The 20,403-nt window shown below is 34.4% G+C and overlaps 3 protein-coding genes across 6 annotated transcripts; 1 reads left to right on the top strand and 2 right to left on the bottom strand.

The window, feature by feature from the left end:
- Nucleotides 1-288: 288 nt before the first annotated feature.
- On the bottom strand, nt 289-1,787 carry LOC126703511 (acetyl-CoA-benzylalcohol acetyltransferase-like). Its single transcript, XM_050402468.1, has one exon. The coding sequence runs from the start codon at nt 1,656-1,658 to the stop codon at nt 345-347; it is 1,314 nt and encodes a 437-aa protein (XP_050258425.1). The 5' UTR covers nt 1,659-1,787; the 3' UTR covers nt 289-344.
- An 897-nt stretch (nt 1,788-2,684) lies between these two features.
- Nucleotides 2,685-5,270, bottom strand: LOC126703832 (acetyl-CoA-benzylalcohol acetyltransferase-like). The gene is made up of 2 exons (XM_050402901.1): nt 5,253-5,270; nt 2,685-4,001 (listed from the first exon to the last, which is right to left on the bottom strand). The coding sequence occupies exons 1-2, from the start codon at nt 5,268-5,270 to the stop codon at nt 2,685-2,687; spliced, it is 1,335 nt and encodes a 444-aa protein (XP_050258858.1).
- Nucleotides 5,271-9,031: 3,761 nt separating this feature from the next.
- On the top strand, nt 9,032-17,947 carry LOC126702351 (protein FAR1-RELATED SEQUENCE 5). 4 transcript variants are annotated; one of them, XM_050401044.1, is made up of 4 exons: nt 9,032-9,208; nt 10,044-10,487; nt 16,273-16,490; nt 17,501-17,947. In XM_050401044.1, exons 2-3 carry the CDS (start codon nt 10,158-10,160, stop codon nt 16,474-16,476), a joined length of 534 nt encoding a protein of 177 aa, XP_050257001.1. In that variant the 5' UTR covers nt 9,032-9,208; nt 10,044-10,157; the 3' UTR covers nt 16,477-16,490; nt 17,501-17,947. The 4 variants fall into 4 exon arrangements, with proteins under 4 accessions (XP_050257001.1, XP_050257002.1, XP_050257000.1 ...); XM_050401045.1 differs by having other exon boundaries at nt 10,039-10,487; XM_050401043.1 differs by having other exon boundaries at nt 10,014-10,487.
- The last annotated feature ends 2,456 nt before the right edge of the window (nt 17,948-20,403 follow it).

The raw sequence follows: 20,403 nt of genomic DNA, 5'->3' as shown, positions 1-20,403 counted from the left end.
ATCATTCTATCTCACCAGCCCTCAATCAATACAAAAGTCATGGGCGTGAAAATAAAAATCAAATACAATAATTGATTTCTATCTGAATCACAGGAGCCATCTTAGTTTAAAACAACTAAACATAAATAGCTAATTATGGTCAATCTGGCAGAGTTATTTTCCCTTTGAAAATTGAATTCCAACATGCATAAATACTAGGCACAAATTTATACTAATTAAGAACCCAACATACTGAAATGCTAGGTCCTTTCTCTCACCTAACATACATATACTCAGACCATAAGAAACTTAACAAAAACATATCCTGAAATTTATTCTTACAGAAATCAAATTGAGAGATTCAGCTAGATTTGGTGGGAGGTGAAGGCTGTAATGTCCGGATGAGTTTGAAACCGAAGCATGTCTTTTTCATTCAGGTGCACCCATGCCTCAATTCCATCACCATCTTTTGTGTCCATTAGATTAACTATTTCCACAGGTTTGGGTCTATTGCTCACCCAAATAGGTTTTCCCCAACCAAAATCCGCTTCATACAGAGGGAACCGACACCAGCTACTGAAAATAAAGACATCAGTCTCACCTATTTCAAGTTCTTCACCGATCTCTCTTGAGGAGTTGGTGATCATGGAAACCAAATCATCCCCGCTTTGCGGTTTCTTGCTGTCAGCAAGAGCATTCCTTAGTGAATCATCAAGTAAGCCCACCAATTCATGCAACTCCATCTTGCTCTCACTGTCTCCACACTCTCCATCAAATCGAGCTTTGGCCATCATGTAGAGGTTCCCAAATGAGTTATCTGGTATTGGCAGAGCCGTCCTTCTGCGCAGGCTCAATGAATGACACAGAATAGAGGACCTCAAGTGCCCATGTTTAGCTTGTTCCACAGCAATGAGAGCCTTCCATATTAATGCAGTCACCACCATTACCCGTGAAGGTTGTTGTTTTGTTAATGATTCTGAATCACAAGCACCACCTTTGGCAATGGCTTTTAGGCTTGTGATTGCTGCCCCATTGAACACAAACCTTCTGGTGATGATTAGAGCTCCAAGATTCTTGGGGCGCACAACAGCTATATTCTCTTTTGGTGGGAAAAAAGAAGCCAGATCGAAACTCGGGCGAATCACTCCATTGATCCCTGCTATACAACATGCTGTTGCCCATGCATTGAGGAATGTAGTGGCTGCAATTCCATCAGCTATAATATGCGAAAAGAGAAACCCAATGGCTAGACCACCGCACTCAAACATGTTGACTTGAACAAGTGCTAAAGGAGTATTTGCTGATACCATTGCAAAGGGAGCAAGATTATTCAACAGCTCAAGTTTGATCACTTCTTCTTGGAGAAGTTGAGCAAGCTGACTACTTACTTGGGCTTCCAAGTATTCCACCCCGTCATCATTACAGTCAACTACTTTATTATCATTGATGTATCTCCCAGCTAAAGGGTAATAGAGGGTTAAGATTTCTGAAAGTGATTTCTCCAAACGCTTCCTCTTTCCATCAATTTCGTCTCCATTGCTGGCATGGTAGTACAAAATGATGGGCACATATGCTTGAGGAGCAAGTTGGTCTATCGATGATGTTTTGAAACTCCTAAGGTGAGGTGGGGTTGGAGTTGATGGCTTTACCAACTTTCTTGATACAATTTGGACCTTCATTTCTCACCTCAACTGTGAAACGTCTCTCATCAACGCATAAGAATAATTTTGCAGCTTTATTATTTCTATTCTTCGTTGATGAAGAATTCAATGGACTAGTCCTTTGGCTTGTGTTTTGCGTCGAGTGGAAAGACTAAAAGTAGTTTTCTTTTGGAAAAAAGCTCCAGTGTGTTACACACGGTGGGTAAAAACACACTATGTGTGTAACACACTGGGTGAAATAATTTCTTTTGAGCAGTGCTGGCACCAAAAAAAAAAAAAAAAAAAAAAAAAAAAGAAAGAAAAAAGATTTTTTCACTCACAATCATGCATCTCACTAGGCCCCCATAAATACAAAGGTCCGGGTGTGAAAAATTCGGTGGACTAGTCCTTTGGCTTGTGTTTTGCGTTGAGTGGAAAGACTAAAAGTAGTTTTCTTTTGGAAAAAAGCTCCAGTGTGTTACACACGGTGGGTAAAAACACACCGTGTGTGTAACATACTGGGTGAAATGATTTCTTTTGAGCAATGCTGGCACCAAAAAAAAAAATGAAAAAAGATTTTTTCACTCACAATCATGCATCTCACTAACCCCCATAAATACAAAGGTCTGGGTGTAAAAAATTCGGTGTATCAAGAGAAGATGAAGAAGATAGTTTTAACATATATAGAGAGAGAATGTTTTAAAAAAACTAATAGTGGTTCATATTCAAAAGGACTTAACTCATAATGAAATAAATTAAATGCAATATATTTATATTTGAACCAGACAAGCCGTCATTGTTAAAAAAAGATAACCAAATAATTAAGGTCAATCTTCCAGAGTTATATACCCTAAGAGAATCCAAATTCCAACATGCTTAAACTCGGACCATAAGAAAAATCTTACTGAGCACAAATTCATACTAATTAGTTACTGAAATGTTTATGCCATTCTCTCACCTAACATACATATATTTAGACCATAAGGAATGTAATAAAAACATTACTTGAAATTTATTCTTACTTAGTCGAACATATTAAAAGTAAGCACTAAATTGAGCACGCAGCTAGATTTGGGAGGTAAAGGCTTTAATCTGTGGATAATTCTGAAATAGAAGCATAGCATTTTCGTGCAAACTCATCCATGCCTCAATTCCATCACCATCTTTGGTGTCATGCAGACCAACCATTTCCATAGGAACGGCTATACTGCTCAACCAAGTAGGCTTTCCCCAACCAAAATCCGCTTCATACACACAGAATCGGCACCAGCTAGTGAACATAAATATATCGGTCTCACCTCTTTCAAGTTCTTCATCAACCACTCTCAAGGAGTTAGTCATCATGGAAATCAAATCATCCCCATTTTGTGGTTTCTTACAGTCATCAAGCACATTCCTTATTGAATCATGAAGTGAACCCACCAATTCATGCAACTCCACATCGCTTTCTCTATCTCCACCAAACCGAGCATTGGCCACCATGTAGAAATTTCCAAAAGAGTTATCTGGTATTGGCAGAGCTGTCCTTCTGCGCAGGTTCAATGAATGACACAAAATAGAGGCCCTTAAGTGCCCATGTTTAGCTTGTGCCACAGCAATGAGAGCCTTCCATATTAATGCTGTCACTACCATTACCCGTGAAGGTTTGCGTTTTGTTAATAATTGATCAGAATCACAAGCACTACCTTTGGCAATGGCTTTTAGGCTTGTTATTGCAGCACCATTGAACACAAACCTTCTCGTGATGATTGGAGCTCCAGGATTATTCTTAGGGGGCTTTGCAGGTACAACATTCTCTTTTGGTGGGAAGAAAGAAGCCAGGTCGAATCTTGGGTGAATCACTTCATTGATCCGTGCTGATTTGCATGATGTAGCCCATGCATTGAAAAACGTAGTCGCTGAAATCCCATCGGCTATGAAATGCGCAAAGAGCAGCACAATGGCTAGGCCACTGCAATCAAACATGTTGACTTGAACAAATGCTAAAGGAGTAGTTGCAGATGGCATTGCATTCGGAACAAGAGGATTCAACAGCTCGGGTTTGAGTTCTCCTTGGAGAAGTTGAGCAAGCTTGCCACTTACTTGGGCTTCCAAGTATTCCACCCCCTCATCATTACAGTCAACTAGTTGCTTATCTTTGATATATCTACCAGCCAAAGGGTAATAGAGGGTTAAGATTTCTGAAAGTGATTTCTGCAAACGCTTCCTCCTTCCATCATTTTCATTTTTGTCCCCATTGGCATCGTAGTAAACAATAAATGGCACATATGCTTCAGGGGCAAGCTGGTCTATGGATGATGATTTGAAACTCTTAAGGTGAGGTGGAGTTGGAGTTGCTGGTTTTATCAACTTTCTTGATATGATTTGAACTTTCATCCTCACCTCAATTTAGAGAGAGTTCTTTTCTTAAACTGAGCTAAAGAAAGAAATAGAGATAAAGAAAGAAACAGAATGAGTAAAATGACTTCCTTGCTTAAACTGAGCTTTGAGAAAAGTATTTAAATACAAAATGCATGTGCATAACAACTACAACTATATATAACCAACCCCCTTTTTTTTTAATAAGAAACTATTACACTCAAACTGCACATAAGTTATGACTTGAAGTCACAATTCCTTCAAGTCACAATTTATGTGCAGTTTGAGTATGTGTGTGTGAGACTGTAGGATGTGTAATAATTAATAAACACCACCAAAGAAAAAAAAACTAGAACTTGATATATGGATGAAGAGAACAATACGGATACCATGTACAACCCAAGACATGAAATATGAGTGAGTGGATGAAGAGAATAATACGGATCGATATTAAGAAAGAAGTGTGTACTGCAAGAATAGAATAATGGTACAATATATAAAAACTGATAATGAAAATCTATTTTTGAAAGCTTAAAAACTTACTTGAATAGTACTTTAAACTCGAGCATGCATTCAAATTCTTGAATATAATACAAAAATAATTTTTTGATACAAATTATTTTTTCTTATACAAGGAAGGGTTCTTCGGGGGCTAATAAGGGACTGAGAGAGTTTATTTGGCCTTTTATGAACTTATCCAAAGTCTATTTGGATTTTGGAGCTTAATTATTCAATCTTTTTTTTTTAGTCTACATTAATACGAATGTCATATGTATAGGAGAAATTATTAGTCTAGGGGTGTGCATGGGTCGGGTTAAGGAGATTTTTTGACCCAACCCATCATAATGGGTTAAAAAAAAATTCAACCCATGAGTTTGACAATTTTTTTATTAATATTATTATTAAATTGATCAGAAAAAAATATATCACAACTGTCACAAAGTTGATAAACAAAATACACATTAATATATGAACTAATATTCCAATTCAGTTATACATTAATATATGAATTAATATTGGTTTTTATATAGGATTAGAAGAAGAGCTAGTTATTTAAAAAGAAATATTAATTATATAATATATTTTAAATATATGGACGGGTCGGGTTGGGTTTGGAATTTTATGACCCGAACCCAACCTGACCTGCTATCAAAAAAAATTTTGTAACCCAACCCAACCCACCCAACCCTAAAAATCGACCAATCCGGAGGGTTGGTTTAGGTCAGGTGGGGTTGGTTTTGATGAATTGATTGTACACCCCTAATTATTACATACTCTTAGAGCATTGGTCATTTCTCTCACATGAGGGGTGAGCCTTATATGTGGGACTCACCCCGGCCTCATGTGAGACAAGGGATCAATGCTCCCAGAGTATGTATAATTTTCACACACACACACATATATATATATATATATATAGAGAGAGAGAGAGAGAGAGAGAGAGAGAGAGAGAGAGGCATACAAAAGTGAAAAAGCCAATAAAAAAAATATTAAATTCGGAATAATTCAATGAAAGTAAATAGTTCTGAATAGTAGTAAACAGTGCTACACAATAACTATCACAAATAATTTCGTATTCTTTGTGTGAACAGTTACTACACGATAATGGATGAATAATGCACTAAAATGCACTAATATAGCATAGTAACTGTTAGAAGACAATTTTCTAATATGTGCAAATACTAATACAGTGAAAAGTTTTTAAGAGCATCTCCAACAGAATCTTCAAATTTTTGTACTATTTGGAGAATGAACAGTGACTTTTACTTTTTAGTTACTCACTTTTTCAAATACACTTCTAATAGATTCTCTATCTCATTCTCTATCTTATTTAAATATTATTTCTTCATTCATTATTTATTCTTTTTTTAACAACTATACATCTTCCAACATTTTTTTATTTAACACCTAATTATTATAATAAGAAAAAAGCATTTGAAGAGTGAACAGTAGCTCATCAGACTTGATGAGCTACTGTTCATGAGCCAAAAAAAAAAAAATCTAGAAATAGAGAGTCCATTGGAGAGCTTTTTTTGGGTTTCACTCTCTATTATAAAGAGAATTTTGGGTTTACATAGACCATTGGAGATGCTCTAATAGTTTTTGATACTGGGAGGCTGGGACTTCAAAAAGTAAAAAAGCTTCAATAATACTTATCCTCTCATTCACATAAAAAAAAAAGAAAAAAGAAAAAAAGAAGACTGATATTTTTGCAAAGCTGATATCAAGTAGTAGAAAGCTTGAATAATTTTGATTCTTCTATAATATTAAATAATGAAAATCTTGAATAATTTTGATTCTTTTTCCATTGGAAAGCTGATACCAAATTGAATAATTCCGATTCGATGAGATAAGGTTGGTTCTTGTGTGTCATGGGTGTGATACTTTTGTAGAAAAAAATTTGTCTTGATGTAGAATAATTGTAGAACTGATACAAAGTGATTTTGATTCTTGAAATAAATGATACTCATGTATTGTTCGGAGATAATTGAACTGATAACAATGCATTTACTGAAAATAATTCAAAGAAATTGATACTCTTGAATCCATGCTAGTCTTCAAATTATTGGGGCTAGCCTTTTTTTTAAGAGGACTTATTTAAAGAGCTTATTTTCCTTGTAAAATTTCTGTTTAAGAAATTAAGAATATAGTTTGATTTTCCTTTTATGTATTCAATTTCAAATTCAAAGGAACTTAAAATTGCTTGCCATGCATCTTGCAAAAAATTGTTTTGAAGCTAAATTTTCAACATCTTTGAATAAAGCATCTTTTGCACTTTTGCAATAAACTCAAACTAAAATTTTTGGTTTAAAAGATCATCTTGAAATTTTAAGATAAAAAAAAAAATTGAAAAAACTTATTTTTTGATTATACTATGTTTTTGTTGTGCAGCATTCTAGACACTTGAATGAAAACATAATACTTGCTCTTTTTTTTTTTTTTTTTTTTTTTTTTTAATTTTTATTCTGTTTTTATTTGTTTTTGTTTTTGTTTTAGAATACCTCCATAGCCAAGCTAGAGTTATCAGTTTCAACAATTTTGAAGAATATGGGGATGGAAGACCTAAGAATGGAAGGGATTTGACATGTTTTTTGAGTTTTCTAATAATCTCATTATGTTGACTGGACTAAGGAGGATGATTTTTCTCTAACCTTTGAAAAAAAGTCTACATATTTCCCCCAAATTCTTATAACAATCTGATACATAATTCAAACTTCCTAAAAAGCTTTGAATTGTATTGGTGTTATTGTTCCCTGATAAATATTATGTCCTAAGAATCTCATTTTGTCTTGGAATAATTTTATTTTAGTTGGTGATACAACTAACCCATTGTTCTTTATGATTTGAACAAACGAATTTAAATGTTTCCACTGTTGATTAACTGATTCCAAAAAGACTAATATACACCATCAATGTAGGCAATTGAGAATTCTGTAAATGGGGTAAATATATCATTTATTATATTTTGGAATTCACTAAGGGCATTTTTTTATCCAAAATGCATAAAATTCCATTTAAAATGTCCAAAAGGAATTGTAAAGGCAATCTTATACTTATAATCTTCATCAATTTGAATTTGCCAAAATCCATACTTCATATCAAATTTGGAAAAAAAAAATTGTGGCTTTATGCAATCTTGATAATAAATCTTTCTATTGCAGATGTGGCATCTAATCCATTTCAGAGCTTTATTTAGGGGCTTATAGTTTATTACTAACCACTTTCTAATTCAATTTTTTTTTGGACATAAATAGCAGAACAACTCCATGGTGATTAACTTTTCCTAATTATCATCATGGACCCTTGATGCAATGATTACTCCATAACTATAAGTGCTTGTAGGGAGGTAAGGGCCAGAGTTTAAGTTTTCAGGAGGAAACTTCACACACATATATACTTAAATTAGGATATATAGAGTAGAATTTCTATCTTGTATATATATGAAAAAAACTTTTCCTAATTAATCCTTTGTCTAATAAATCTTTGATTTTGTTTTTGCAATATTCCAATAATTCCTGATTCAATTGAATTTGTCTGGCTTTAGTGGGTATATTGCACCATATGTTTTTTCATGTGCCAAAAGGCATGCGGGATCTTTTAATTGTTCTTAAATTCTTTTATATTTTTCTTCTTGCTGTTAATACATCAATTGTTTTTCTTTTTTATTATTTCTTTCCATTGTGTTGGAGCATTTTAATATTTATAATTAAAATTGATTTATATTACAACATAAACATAAATGTAAAGATGTGGAAGTTATATGCATTCTTCTAGTGCAAATATTTGTTTTTCTAATTTTAAAGCAATTATTTATTGGGCCATTTGTTCATTTGAGAATTTTATTTCAGGTTTTGATTCCCTAATGTCTTGTTTTATTTCTAATTGGTGATCTTCTAATTAGGTTCTTAAACCATGCTTTGTATCAAAATTGGTCCTAACAAAAGTGATATCGTCCAACATTGCTCTAAAAACTAAAAAGTAGTACAAAGTTGGAAAAAACCTGTAATATTACATGCGGAATATTTCCTACAATATTTTTCACAGTGTATTATTATTTATTTTCACATAAACATGCTAATGACATCACTTTATCTTCTATAAACTTGTTACCTCAACATTTGAAAAAAATTATGAAAAATGTTTTAGATATAAAGAAAAAAAAAATGGAAGGATTATTTTGATAATTGATAATTGGAAATGTGAGTTTTTTTAATAAAAAAAATAAAAAATAACAAGAAATACCAATTGAGGTATAAGTCTTTTGGTGATAATTAAATTACAACATAAGGACAAATGGGAATGATTTGTAACGACAGGATCTGTGGACATAACTTTGATGTGGTTGACTGTGAATATGAATAGTTAAGAACAAGTGATAGGTCAATATAAAAGTAATTGATAATTAGTCGGATACTATCACGATAGAATTATGATAAAATTTGAGGTATATTTAAAAAAAAAGAAAAATATTTTGACACGTGGCTGCACACAAGTGGCTATCCAACCTTAGATGTCCTTAGACCCAAGTCCATACTAGCACCACCACTCACAAAAAGGCCCAAAATCTGAAAATCCCCCCCAACATATATCCAACCTCGTTTTTGAACAAACAACCTCTTCCAAAGTTGGAAACTCACGGGGCAGCCAGTCTCTGTCTCTCTGTGGCTCTTGTCTGTGCCCCCCTTTTCACAACACACGAAGATCCTCGTCTTTCACACTCTTTAAACCAAGTAAGTCACTCACCCTTTTTCTACTACTATTTCACAATTTCAAAGAATACCCATTACTTATTTCTCCATCTGATGCAACCCCTTAATTTCCTTTTCCCATTTCTCTGCTCCATTTGTCTCTCTCTGAATCACCCACTCAAAAGTTCATTGGTAAATACTGTGAATTTGTAATGTGAAAGGCTTTAATTTTAATGGGTTTTGCTTATTTGGGCTGTTCGGATTTTTTGTGGGAGTAATTATTCACATGCTTTATGCCCATTTTTTGTATTGCTATTGAAGAAATGTTAGCTTGCTACTGCTTATACAGTTCTAAAGATGCTAAATTTATGGGTTTTTTTTTTATTTATTTTCATTTTTATTTTTATAGTTTGTTTGTTGCTTTTACTGCTACTTTTATGTGATTTTTGATGTGTTGGTTACCACAACTGAGTAATCAGCTGGGATACATGTTTGCCTTGATATTTGAAATTTATGCGTCTGCAATGTTTTTTTGTGCTCACCAACTGTTTGATCAATTAAATGCTGAAAGGAAAAGAGAGAGATGAAATTTTGCCCTATATATGCTCTGGTTGGTTGCTCCCAAGAAAAGAAATACCAGTTACTCATTATATGGCTACTTGGTTTAAAACAAAGGTTGGGTTTCTGTTTGTGGTATTGTTTCGTTTGTTTGTTCTTGTTTTGTAAGAATGAGGAGCATAAAATTTGAAACCTCATAAATTGTAATCCTATCCTCAGTTTTGTTGGTGATGAACTAGAATGCTACTGCTTTTGTTTTGTTCTTGAATGACTTAGCTTATTTTACAAGATGATGAAACTTTCATATTTGAAAGCAAAGGGCAAATAATGTTGTGTGGCAGTGGATTCTGATGAGGGGGCCAGAGTGGAGAGTTCTGCTGGAGCTGAGTTGGCTGCATATGAAGGAGATACAGTTCTAGAACCATATGAGGGTATGGAATTTGAATCTGAAGATTCTGCCAAGATATTCTATGATGAGTATGCACGGCGGCTAGGATTCGTTATGCGAGTGATGTCTTGCCGTCGCTCTGAAAGAGATGGGAAGATTCTTGCTCGCCGGCTTGGATGTAATAAGGAGGGCCACTGTGTTAGCATTCGTGGTAAGTTTGGGCCAGTTAGAAAGCCACGGCCAAGCACAAGGGAAGGTTGTAAGGCAATGATTCATGTAAAATATGATAAGTCTGGAAAATGGGTGATCACAAAATTTGTAAAGGACCATAATCATCCACTTGTGGTGTCCCCACGTGAAGCTCGCCAAACAATGGTGAGTTTTCTTATCTCTTATATAATTTTTTGCTGCAGTATTTTTACCATTTTGTCACTCCATTACCTGTTCAATAAATCTATATCTTTGCTTTGGGTTTATTTACTTCTCCACATCCATTATAATGACTATTTATGTTTTGTCCCCTTAATGTTTTAGATCATATTCTTTATATTTGGTCTTATACAATTTTTAGCCCACAATATATCTATTGTGTTCTTATTTTTAAGAAGAATTGGAAGCATTAAATGGAAATATAGGCCTTGGAGAGAGAACGCAAACTTATATGCATATAGAAGGCAAAGAGTATTCAATTGGAATAGATATGGAATTCTTTGGGGAGTTTATTTGGAATGTTAAATATGGAATTCTTTGAGGAGTTTATTTGGAATGTTATATAATTGCAAGGCTCCAAATTAAGTGGGGCTCATTTACTATGGCTTGAATTTTCACCAAAACAAGATAAACAACCTTATGTAGATTTTGTAGAATACATTATCTACATTGTGAAAAGCCATTACTGGCAAACCCATTCAAAGTATAATTCATTTGATACAATGATACATGTACTAAAAAAAAAAAAAGTACTTTTATGCTAGATTGACAAGATGTGACTAAAAAGAATACATTTGGCGTAAGTTCCAAAAACCTAAAGACCCAAAATATTCAGCTTTCTCATTTATGCAAAAAGTATGTTGCATGAATTTGCTAACAAATTCTATGATTTATATATAACCGAAACAAAGAATTGGACATTTGGAAGCCTTTGGTATTCTTTGGGTTATGCCATTCCCTATGGTCTTTTATGCTTCAAGCCTTTGGTATTCTTTGGGTTATGCCAGGATCGGTGGCAGGTTTGCTATCTTGCTGGTATCAGTGGCATGGAAAACATAACTCGGACATTTGGAACTTAGTTCTAGGGTGCTTAATGTGGATTGTGTGGTTGGAACGAAATCGTCGATCCTTTTAGGACAAAGAGAAGACGTTGGATGAGTTAAAGCTTTTATGCCATCGTAGTCTTTTGGAGTGGTCTCGTTGTCGGGGTTTTACTGATTGTTCTTCTCTCTCTGAGTTTTTGTCCTCCCTTAGCTTAGTTTCCTGATTACCCTCTGTTTATTGTTCTGTTTGCTCATTTTTTTTTTCATCATCATGAACTTCTTGTATTTCTCTTTTTTCTATCATTTATAAAAGTTTTCTGCTTACCTATCAAAAAAAAAAAAAAGAATTGGATATATATATATATATATATATATGTATATATTCTGAATAGTAGACATGACCTAGTGGACTCTGCTTTAGGTGATTACTTTAGCACTTTGAGCACTTGTGAATTACTATAGAACTGTTTGGGGGAGTGGATGCTTGAACAATGCCTTAGGCAAGGTTAATAATCAAAACTTTCAGCGAGTGCAGATATAGTAACTGACGTGGGACAGAAGCTTTGATGGGATTTGATACCAATTTTGATGTAGGATCTTTAGGAATTCAGCCCTAAATTAGACTTATTGATGAGTTCTTGAAGGGTTCTTGTGTACGATTTGATGTTTACGGGTTTTGGTAATGGAAAGAATGTAAAATAAAGAAAGATAAAACACTCAGCAATGACACCTAGGTTATCCTAAGTAATTACAATTAGGTAGGAGAGGAGAAGGCAATTGCACTCTCAAAGCTTAAGATAAGCTGTTAATTTTATAAAAATCAATCTCAATATGAATGTTATTGATCACATTAAAGCCTTTAAATAGGTTATTCCTACCCCTTTCCTAGAAAAAATAACCTATTGTTAGAAAGATCAGGATCACTAATAGCAAAGAAAAAGTACTCAAGAACATCTAAACAAAATAGGGAAAAGACTCAGAACACAAAATAAAACTCATGGGCCTCTAATTAAAACTGAACTAGCAATTTTCTAACTCAGAAAGCGTAATTCTAAGACTCAATAATAACTAAAGCAACCTATGAGAGGTTCCAAGAAATCCCCCACTTAAAAATTTGACCACAAATCTTGATTTTTTTTTTTTTTTTTTTTGGGGGGGGTATCTAATGTTGTTTTTCCATCAGCAATTGTGGATTTTTAAATGGAGTTATCCATATAAACAAGCAAGCTTTACTGGAGTTTTCTACGGGGAATATTTAAAAGCTATTCTTCCAAAATTCTTATTTATCAAGATGGAAGGTGTACTAAGAAAGAATTGCTAGATTGCATTTCATAAGTCTTTTTGCTCAATATTTTAATTTCCTTTAAAGGCACAAGGATTTTATGGGTAAGGGGAGAGTGGTTGACTATTGAGAAATTTTGGTAGAAAGTAGCCCTTGAAGGATGTTCCCCTGGAACATTTTTGGGTGAGTCCGCTAGATTTTCCTGTTTTAATTGTATGGTTTGGCAAACCAAACTATGTTTTATCCCCGTAGTTCTTTATATCGATTAATTTAGTTACTAGAAAAAAAAAGTTTTTTTATTTTATTTTTTTATACTAAAAGAAGGCAAATTGTTTCTAAAGGTTTTGGCCCAAATATATATTTGGAATTTCCGCTGTGCAACTATGGAATCCTGTTCTGACTGGAGGCCCTTTGTCATTTGGGCCTTGCCTAAACATGAAAATGAGAAATCCTAATTGGAGTTATTTAACAGTCCATGTCAGTGGTTTCATTAGCTTTACGCATGGATAGAGTGGTTTATTATAGGCAAATAATGCATTGCACTCCGTTAGTTCTTAAATATAACCATGTTATCATGGTTGGCAAAGGTGTTGGTCCAAATGAGGGCTAATTACTGAAGGAGGCCTAATAATACTATTTTAGCATGAGCAATGGAGGGTTAGGACCATGAGATGATTTTCCATGTACTCTTGAACTAGATGGTCTGAGTCAAACTGGTTGGTCACCAAGACAGAGCCTTAGGATTTTTATTTATTTTTTGATAAATAACGTAAGAATATTATTAAAAATAGAAAGATTGCCAAACCGAGTACATTTGGGATGTACTATGGTGGCACAAATCAAGAATCAAAAGAACAACAGTCAAGAAAAAAAGAAAAGGAAGAACAAGAAAAGTGAGAAAAAACCACACTTCATTCAAAGAGTGTGTAAGAAGAAAGACTTAATCTCCAGCAAAGAGCCTTAGGATTTAATTAGAGTACTGGTTCAGAAAGTTTCCAGGATACGTTGGTTGGTTAGGAGTGAGTGTTCTTTAGGTTCACACTTTATCAATGGACATTGAGAATCTGTGGATTGTATTTTCGTTGGAAAGCAATATGGAAGACAAAGACTCCAAGGAAGGTAGTTTTCATATGGACTTTGGACATCAGCTCATGGTTAATATTAACTGTAGATTTGTAGGCATGACATTTCTATTGTTGATTGATGTTGTTTGTGTAAGGCTTCTAGGGTGACAATCAATAATCTTTTTCCACATTGTGCCATAGCAAGAGAACTTTGGTCATTGGCTTTTGCCTTATTTGAAGTTCATTTGGTAATGCCAAGTTCTGTGAAGGAGTTGTTAGCATGTTGGGGAGGAGTATCTAAGAGATGTTAGAATTTTGATGTGTGGAATGCTATTCCATTTTGCCTAAGACCTCGGTGCTTAATTTGTGATTTTTCTTTTTGAGATTTTTCTTAAAATGATTAAGAAATATCGGGAATCTAGAGTGTAGGGACACGATTTGCGTTAAACCGCAGTTGGTGTTGGGTTCGCACGTAAATGGGCCCATACAATATCATTTGTAGAGAGTGGGATCGAAAGGCTAAGTCGTGATTGCTCGGCGGTCGTTTTGTTTAGTTGTTCCTGCATGGTTTAGGGGTATTCACCCTTTGAGTCCGTTCTCTCCGGAAAAAAGGACTCAAAGGGTGAATACCCCTAAACCATGCAGGAACAACTAAACAAAACGACCGCCGAGCAATCACGACTTAGCCTTTCGATCCCACTCTCTACAAATGATATTGTATGGGCCCATTTACGTGCGAACCCAACACCAACTGCGGTTTAACGCAAATCGTGTCCCTACATAGAGTATACTTCTTTTATTGATTTTCTTGGTCTATGTAATTTTAGATGTTAACTTTTTGGTGGGGCTCTTGTATACTCTCCATGTGCCAGAGCTTTACCCATTTTTAATGAACTATTTATTACTTATAAAAAATATCAAGGGGATAGTAGTATTATGCGCAGGCAACCCAACTGGCCGTTTGTGAGAACTATTATGTAGTTGCTTCTGTAATGAAGCCTTGTGTTATCTAGTCATTGTTCAAGCACCACAACTGGCTGTTCTATAAAGACTTGTGTAGGATCTTGCTTTTAGGAATATGTCCAACATCAGATTTGGTATTAGAGGTTTCCTGTATCTAATCCAGCTCTTTTCATGCGAAGCTCTAGGATGTCCTACATTGAAATGATCAATAAAGATGACCAAAAGGGAATATTTTGCTTTTTGGAGGCATTGTTGCAATTATAGACTTTCTCCTGAGACTTGCCTAGTATTGTAATTCTCTAGGACAAAATGTAAGTGTCCTAGCAGAGAATCACTTTTCAAAAAAAAAAAAACAAGTGTCCTAGCAGAGAATCATTCCCATATGGATTTGGGATGATTCTGATGGATATCACACACTTGTGCATATTTTACAATACAGGGGGAACTTCAAGGAAAAATTAGTAAAACTACTACTAATGCTTTCACATTTCAGTGTTGGACTGGCAAGAAACCTTGTTGAGCCTCAAACTAACAGGGCACACTTGTTCAGTACTTTTATACCTTTTCTGGACCACAGTTGGAAGTGTGAATTGGTCAAGTTTCTGAGTCTGATACTCAAATGCATAGAGATACCCTGGTTACATATATGATAAAATGGAGAAAGATTTGTTGTGTGCGAACAGTTCATTCCAAATATCTTTAAAACAAGTGTGGTATATGGATATCAGATATACCAGTTACCTCTAGCTCAAATTCTCGCATAAGAATGGATGAAGGGTGAGGTCATGATTTCAAAATTCACTGGGGGTGTGTGAAACTCACAACAACAACAATAACAAAGTCTTAGTCCCAAAATGGGGTCAGCTATGGATCTTCAATAGATTAGATTGGGTTGGCCACATTAATTTTTTTCTCCTTTCTTTCCTATCTGAAACTCACCAATATATATATAAAATGTATGTCAGATATTTTCTCATGCTTTATGCATATTGTCCATAATTATTTGCCAATTGCCTGATGCCTGATGACATTCCGTCCCCTCTGTGGGGTTTGTGTTAGGGGTTCGATCCCTCTATCTTACCCTTGGCAAAAGGTATAAAAAACTAACATTTATTTTTTAATTCATCTAACTTCTTGAACTGAATTTTTGAACTGTTTGACTAGTGGACAGATCACTTCTACATTTGGGGAATGCGTTAAAATCTCTGTATTCACCCCTTAGTTCCTGTATCTCCTAGGGATTTCCTATTTAGGAAGGCTAAATATCATCCCTTTAAGTTTTTATTTTTGACACCATTGGGCATTTATGAATGTTTACAGACATTTATGTATATATTGTACAAAAGCTTTAGTGTCATTTACTCATTTTGTGTGTGAATGCGTATATCCATTTTGATGAATACTTAATAAAAAAAATGTATTCATGCATATCAGTTACCTACATACTAGTATACATACAGTATTACAGGTGGCAATTTTGAGTGGGAAATCACCTTAATTGGACAATAAAATGATTGTATTGCATGGGTGCTTTTACCAAACTAGTGATGGTATTGATTATTGATTATTTAAGTGATTTTTCTTCACTATTTTTGTAGGATGAAAAGGATAAAAAAATCCAGGAATTGACTGCAGAGCTGCGGAATAAGAAACGGTTATGTGCAACATACCAAGAACAGCTAAATGCATTCATGAAAATGGTTGAAGAGCATAGTGAACAGATATCCAAGAAAGTTCAAAATGTAGTTGACAATCTTAAAGAATTTGAGTCCATAGAGCAAGATCTTCTTCGCCATAGATAGCCTTGGCATTTAGAGTAAGTACTTCTGCATCATAACTTTGAACTAGGCATGTAATATGCATGCCATTTCTTTTCATATTTGTGTTCCCTATATAATCTCTTTGGCTGTGTATAAGAATCACAACCCAAGGAAAGCATTAGTAGCACATGCTGTACCCCCAAAAGAACTTGTCAAGTTACAATTGAGCCTTCACATCATTGTTTAGATAGCATTCGACCTATTAAAAACCCGATGTAAAACTCAGCACGCACTTGCACAACACAATTACCCAATCTAATCCACATAATTAAGGGTATCACAATCTTTTCCACTTAAATTCATGACGTTCTCATTGAGTCGTATGTTGTATTATGGTGCCCCCAGCCACATGGCACTACCAAGTTGGTTCTGATACCATATCTTATGACTCGAGTAGAGCACTAGGCATATATGCATTATACCCTAAAAGGGCTAGTCAAGTTGCAATTAGGGTTTCTCTTAATCACTTATAAAGTCTAGTTTGACCTATTAAAACCCGATATGGGACTTAGTACAGAGCCGCACAATACACTTACCCAATCCTATTCACATAATCTGGGAAGTCATTTTCGTAGATATTTATGTTGCACAATGTTGGCAGCTTTCAAATTCTTTGCTCTTTTGTGTGGTTAAGAGAAGGCACCAGTGCCATAATTACACAGTAGCTCAAAATAGAATAGTTTCTTTGAATAATGATGTACTGCAATGATGTCAATCTTGGATGTATTAACTTGGAGCATCTATCAATGAAATAGATCTTTGTCAAAATTATGGATAAGTGATGCTGGTAAGAATATGTTGTAACATTTTTGGTGTAATAATATGATGGTGTATTGTGATAGTTTTATACATTCAATTGGGAAGTATGATGATACAGCTTTAGTTGTATTACTTTTCAATATCATTCAGCAATATGAAATTTAAGTGTCAGTAGAACAAAAAATGTGAAGTGATCATAGAGGATAAAGTTGATATTATCTAATATTCATTTTCCATGTGAGTGCAGCAATAGGAAGAAACAGTAACAGAAAACCAAGATGACTTTTTGTGTCATATATAATGCAAGTGATAATGGAGCTCCATTGATTTGGTGATCGATGTCTATAAAAGGCGTGTGTTGTAATATTTAATTTTTTTTTTTTTTAAACGGTGTAGCAAGTAGGAAGAAGAGTGTCTGGGTTTGAGGGAAAATTTAAATACTAGAGGATGAGCTCCTCAACCTTTGTAAGTGATGCATACTTGTGATTACATAGGTCCTAGGTGTCTGAAAGCTTAGATAGAATTCCTCTTTCTTTTTCTCCACCCTTCTTTTGCGGATTATTTCATAATCCAATTTGTTGAAGTAGTGTTTTGGTTGTATTTTATAAATGTATAATTTTGATTTATGTAATCTAAACCAATTGTAACATGTTTACTCTTGATATGCTATTGGAATTCAGGTTTTTTATTATTATTTTTTATTTATTTTTTTATTTACTTTTTCATGTTTCAGTTGTGTACTTGACCTCACCACCAATGTGCCCACATGTAACATATTTGTTTGTGGAAGACAGCCATGAATTTCTTTTTTTGGCTAACAAAAATGATGCATCACTTGGAGATTAGCTTTCACAAGGAAATGAATTTAATGCCCTCGTTCCAATTTCATTACATTTGAATTTTTTTGAGATAAATTTGAAATTTTAATGTGCCAAAAGTGAAAAATTTTCTACCCCCAGGTCATCCTTTCCTTTTCCTCTAGCACGGGCATAAGTGAACACAAAATGGTCGCAGAAGTGGATCAGTGGGATCTCATTGGTAATGATAACTATCAGGATGTTATACTGGAATTCTAACATATAAGCAATAGCATCAGGTTGAATGCAATTTTAGCTAAAATAGTTCAAAAACTCCACTTTTGTTACTCAGGTTAAATGCAATTTTAGCTAAATCAGTTCAAAAACTCCACTTTTGTTACTTTAGTTCATCTATTATTTACAAATAATTATATTAGTCTCGATACTTTTTATTTATTTCATTTAAATATCTCTCTCTCTCTCTCTCTCTCTCTCTGTGTGTATATAACTTTGTTGATGAAACAACTCAGTAGATGGTTTTGTGTGTGTGTGTGTGGGGTAATAACTCAATAAAGGTATTGATTTATTATTCATTTGTTAATTGTGAATGCTGAAATATTGAGACTGATGAATGACAGTTTTATTGGTGTTTATCTATGTTCTTGGTAGTTTGACTAGCCTGATGAGATGCAATACAAGTGTAAGTGAGCATCAATGGATTTTAGTTTAATCACTACTGAAGACTCAAAGGCCATATAAAAAATTGAATGTAAGGAATATTCAACAAAATCTGTTTTGAATGTGTGGTAGAGTGGAGTAGATTTTTTTTAGATAGGTACATAGGAGGAAGAAGAGGTGAGATTTGAAACACAAAAATAAAGTACCACACTAAGTAAACCAAACCTTAACTTTGTGTGTGTACTTGTTTATTGTTTTCTTTTAATGTTATTTGTTTGAATTTTGAGAGCGTCGTTGCACCGATATCAGAGCTTGGCTAAGATTTTGATCTCGATAACAAGGAACAAGGTGGACAAAGTTCTGTGGCAATGGCAATTTCTCTCTTTAATAAAGGCAAATGAAGAATCTCATTATCCAACAAGACCTCCATGAGGCACTACATGGGAAAGAGAAGCATGAGAAGATAACTGGCAATGACAAGAAGTAATGGATGAGAAGGCTGCCAATGCAATTTATTTCAACTTAGATGACAAGGCCATTCACGAAAAATGAATGGACAATATAACAGATCTAAAATAAATTAGAAGGTATTTAAATGAGGAATAATCTAATGAAAAAGTTGTCCTTTGAAGAAGTTGTAGGGACTAGGGCCCAAAATAGCGTATTGGGCCTTGGGCCTTATCCGAGGACAGTAATAAGTCTGAGGAGGAGAGAGTAATTATTAAACGTCCCTAGCTAAAGTCTCAAAGATGAGAAATAGGTGGGAGGCAATTCGAGGAGGAAATCCTCCTCAAATATGATGAAAATAGTTCACAATATGTACTCCATCCGTTAATATAACCCTCCAAGAAGCTCCAACGATGAAGACACGTTTCAGGAACATACGAGAAGGAAGGAAACCTAAAAATATCTAAGGGAAAGCTGTCACCATCGCATTAAATGCACTGCAGCTACTTTTCTGGTCATATTTATGTGGAGAAGACTTCTGAACAGTAATGCTTGGGCTATCATAACTCACAAGGAACTAGAGAGGGTGTCTGATGGGACAGCTACTCAAGTGAGGGTTCGGATGACCAACAAATGGAGGGTGAAAATGATCCAAAGGAAGATATATAAGGTAGAAGGCTCTTCATGGAGGTGGGATCGAAAAAAAAAAGGAGAGAGAACACTGTAGTAATCCAAATTGTCTCTATATTCAACTGTGATTTATATATAATTATAATCTCCTCGGACTGAATATCTATTGATATTAATATATCGTGTTTGCATTTGATTAACATCGAATTCCATATTAGTCGTTGTTCAAATCATTAGGGCCTAGTTCTTTGACCCACTCTCTACAAATTTATTGTATTAGACTTATTGGACCGAGATTCCATACGCATTGGGCTTGTGCCTCTAATCGGGACCCTACAGAAGTAATTTTATAGTTTGTAGATGAAGGAAGGATTTGATATGTTGGAGTAGTATGGTACGCACATAATCACTTTACTATAACAAAATTATTTTAAAAATAATATGTGCACATCACATGACTATTTTTTTTTTTTTTTTTTGGTTAATTATGGTTAATAAAATTGAGATGGATGAGTTAATTTGAATAATTCTTAAACCTCAAGATTCAATAATATAAAATTAATAGTATTGAAAATCAATTTGCAACTGATTTGAACTA

The sequence above is a fragment of the Quercus robur genome, chromosome 10, assembly GCF_932294415.1.
Source record: "Quercus robur chromosome 10, dhQueRobu3.1, whole genome shotgun sequence".
NCBI classification, from domain to species: domain Eukaryota; kingdom Viridiplantae; phylum Streptophyta; class Magnoliopsida; order Fagales; family Fagaceae; genus Quercus; species Quercus robur.
Note: the sequence above shows the minus strand (reverse complement) of the source record. Positions and strands in the feature narration are given on the sequence as shown.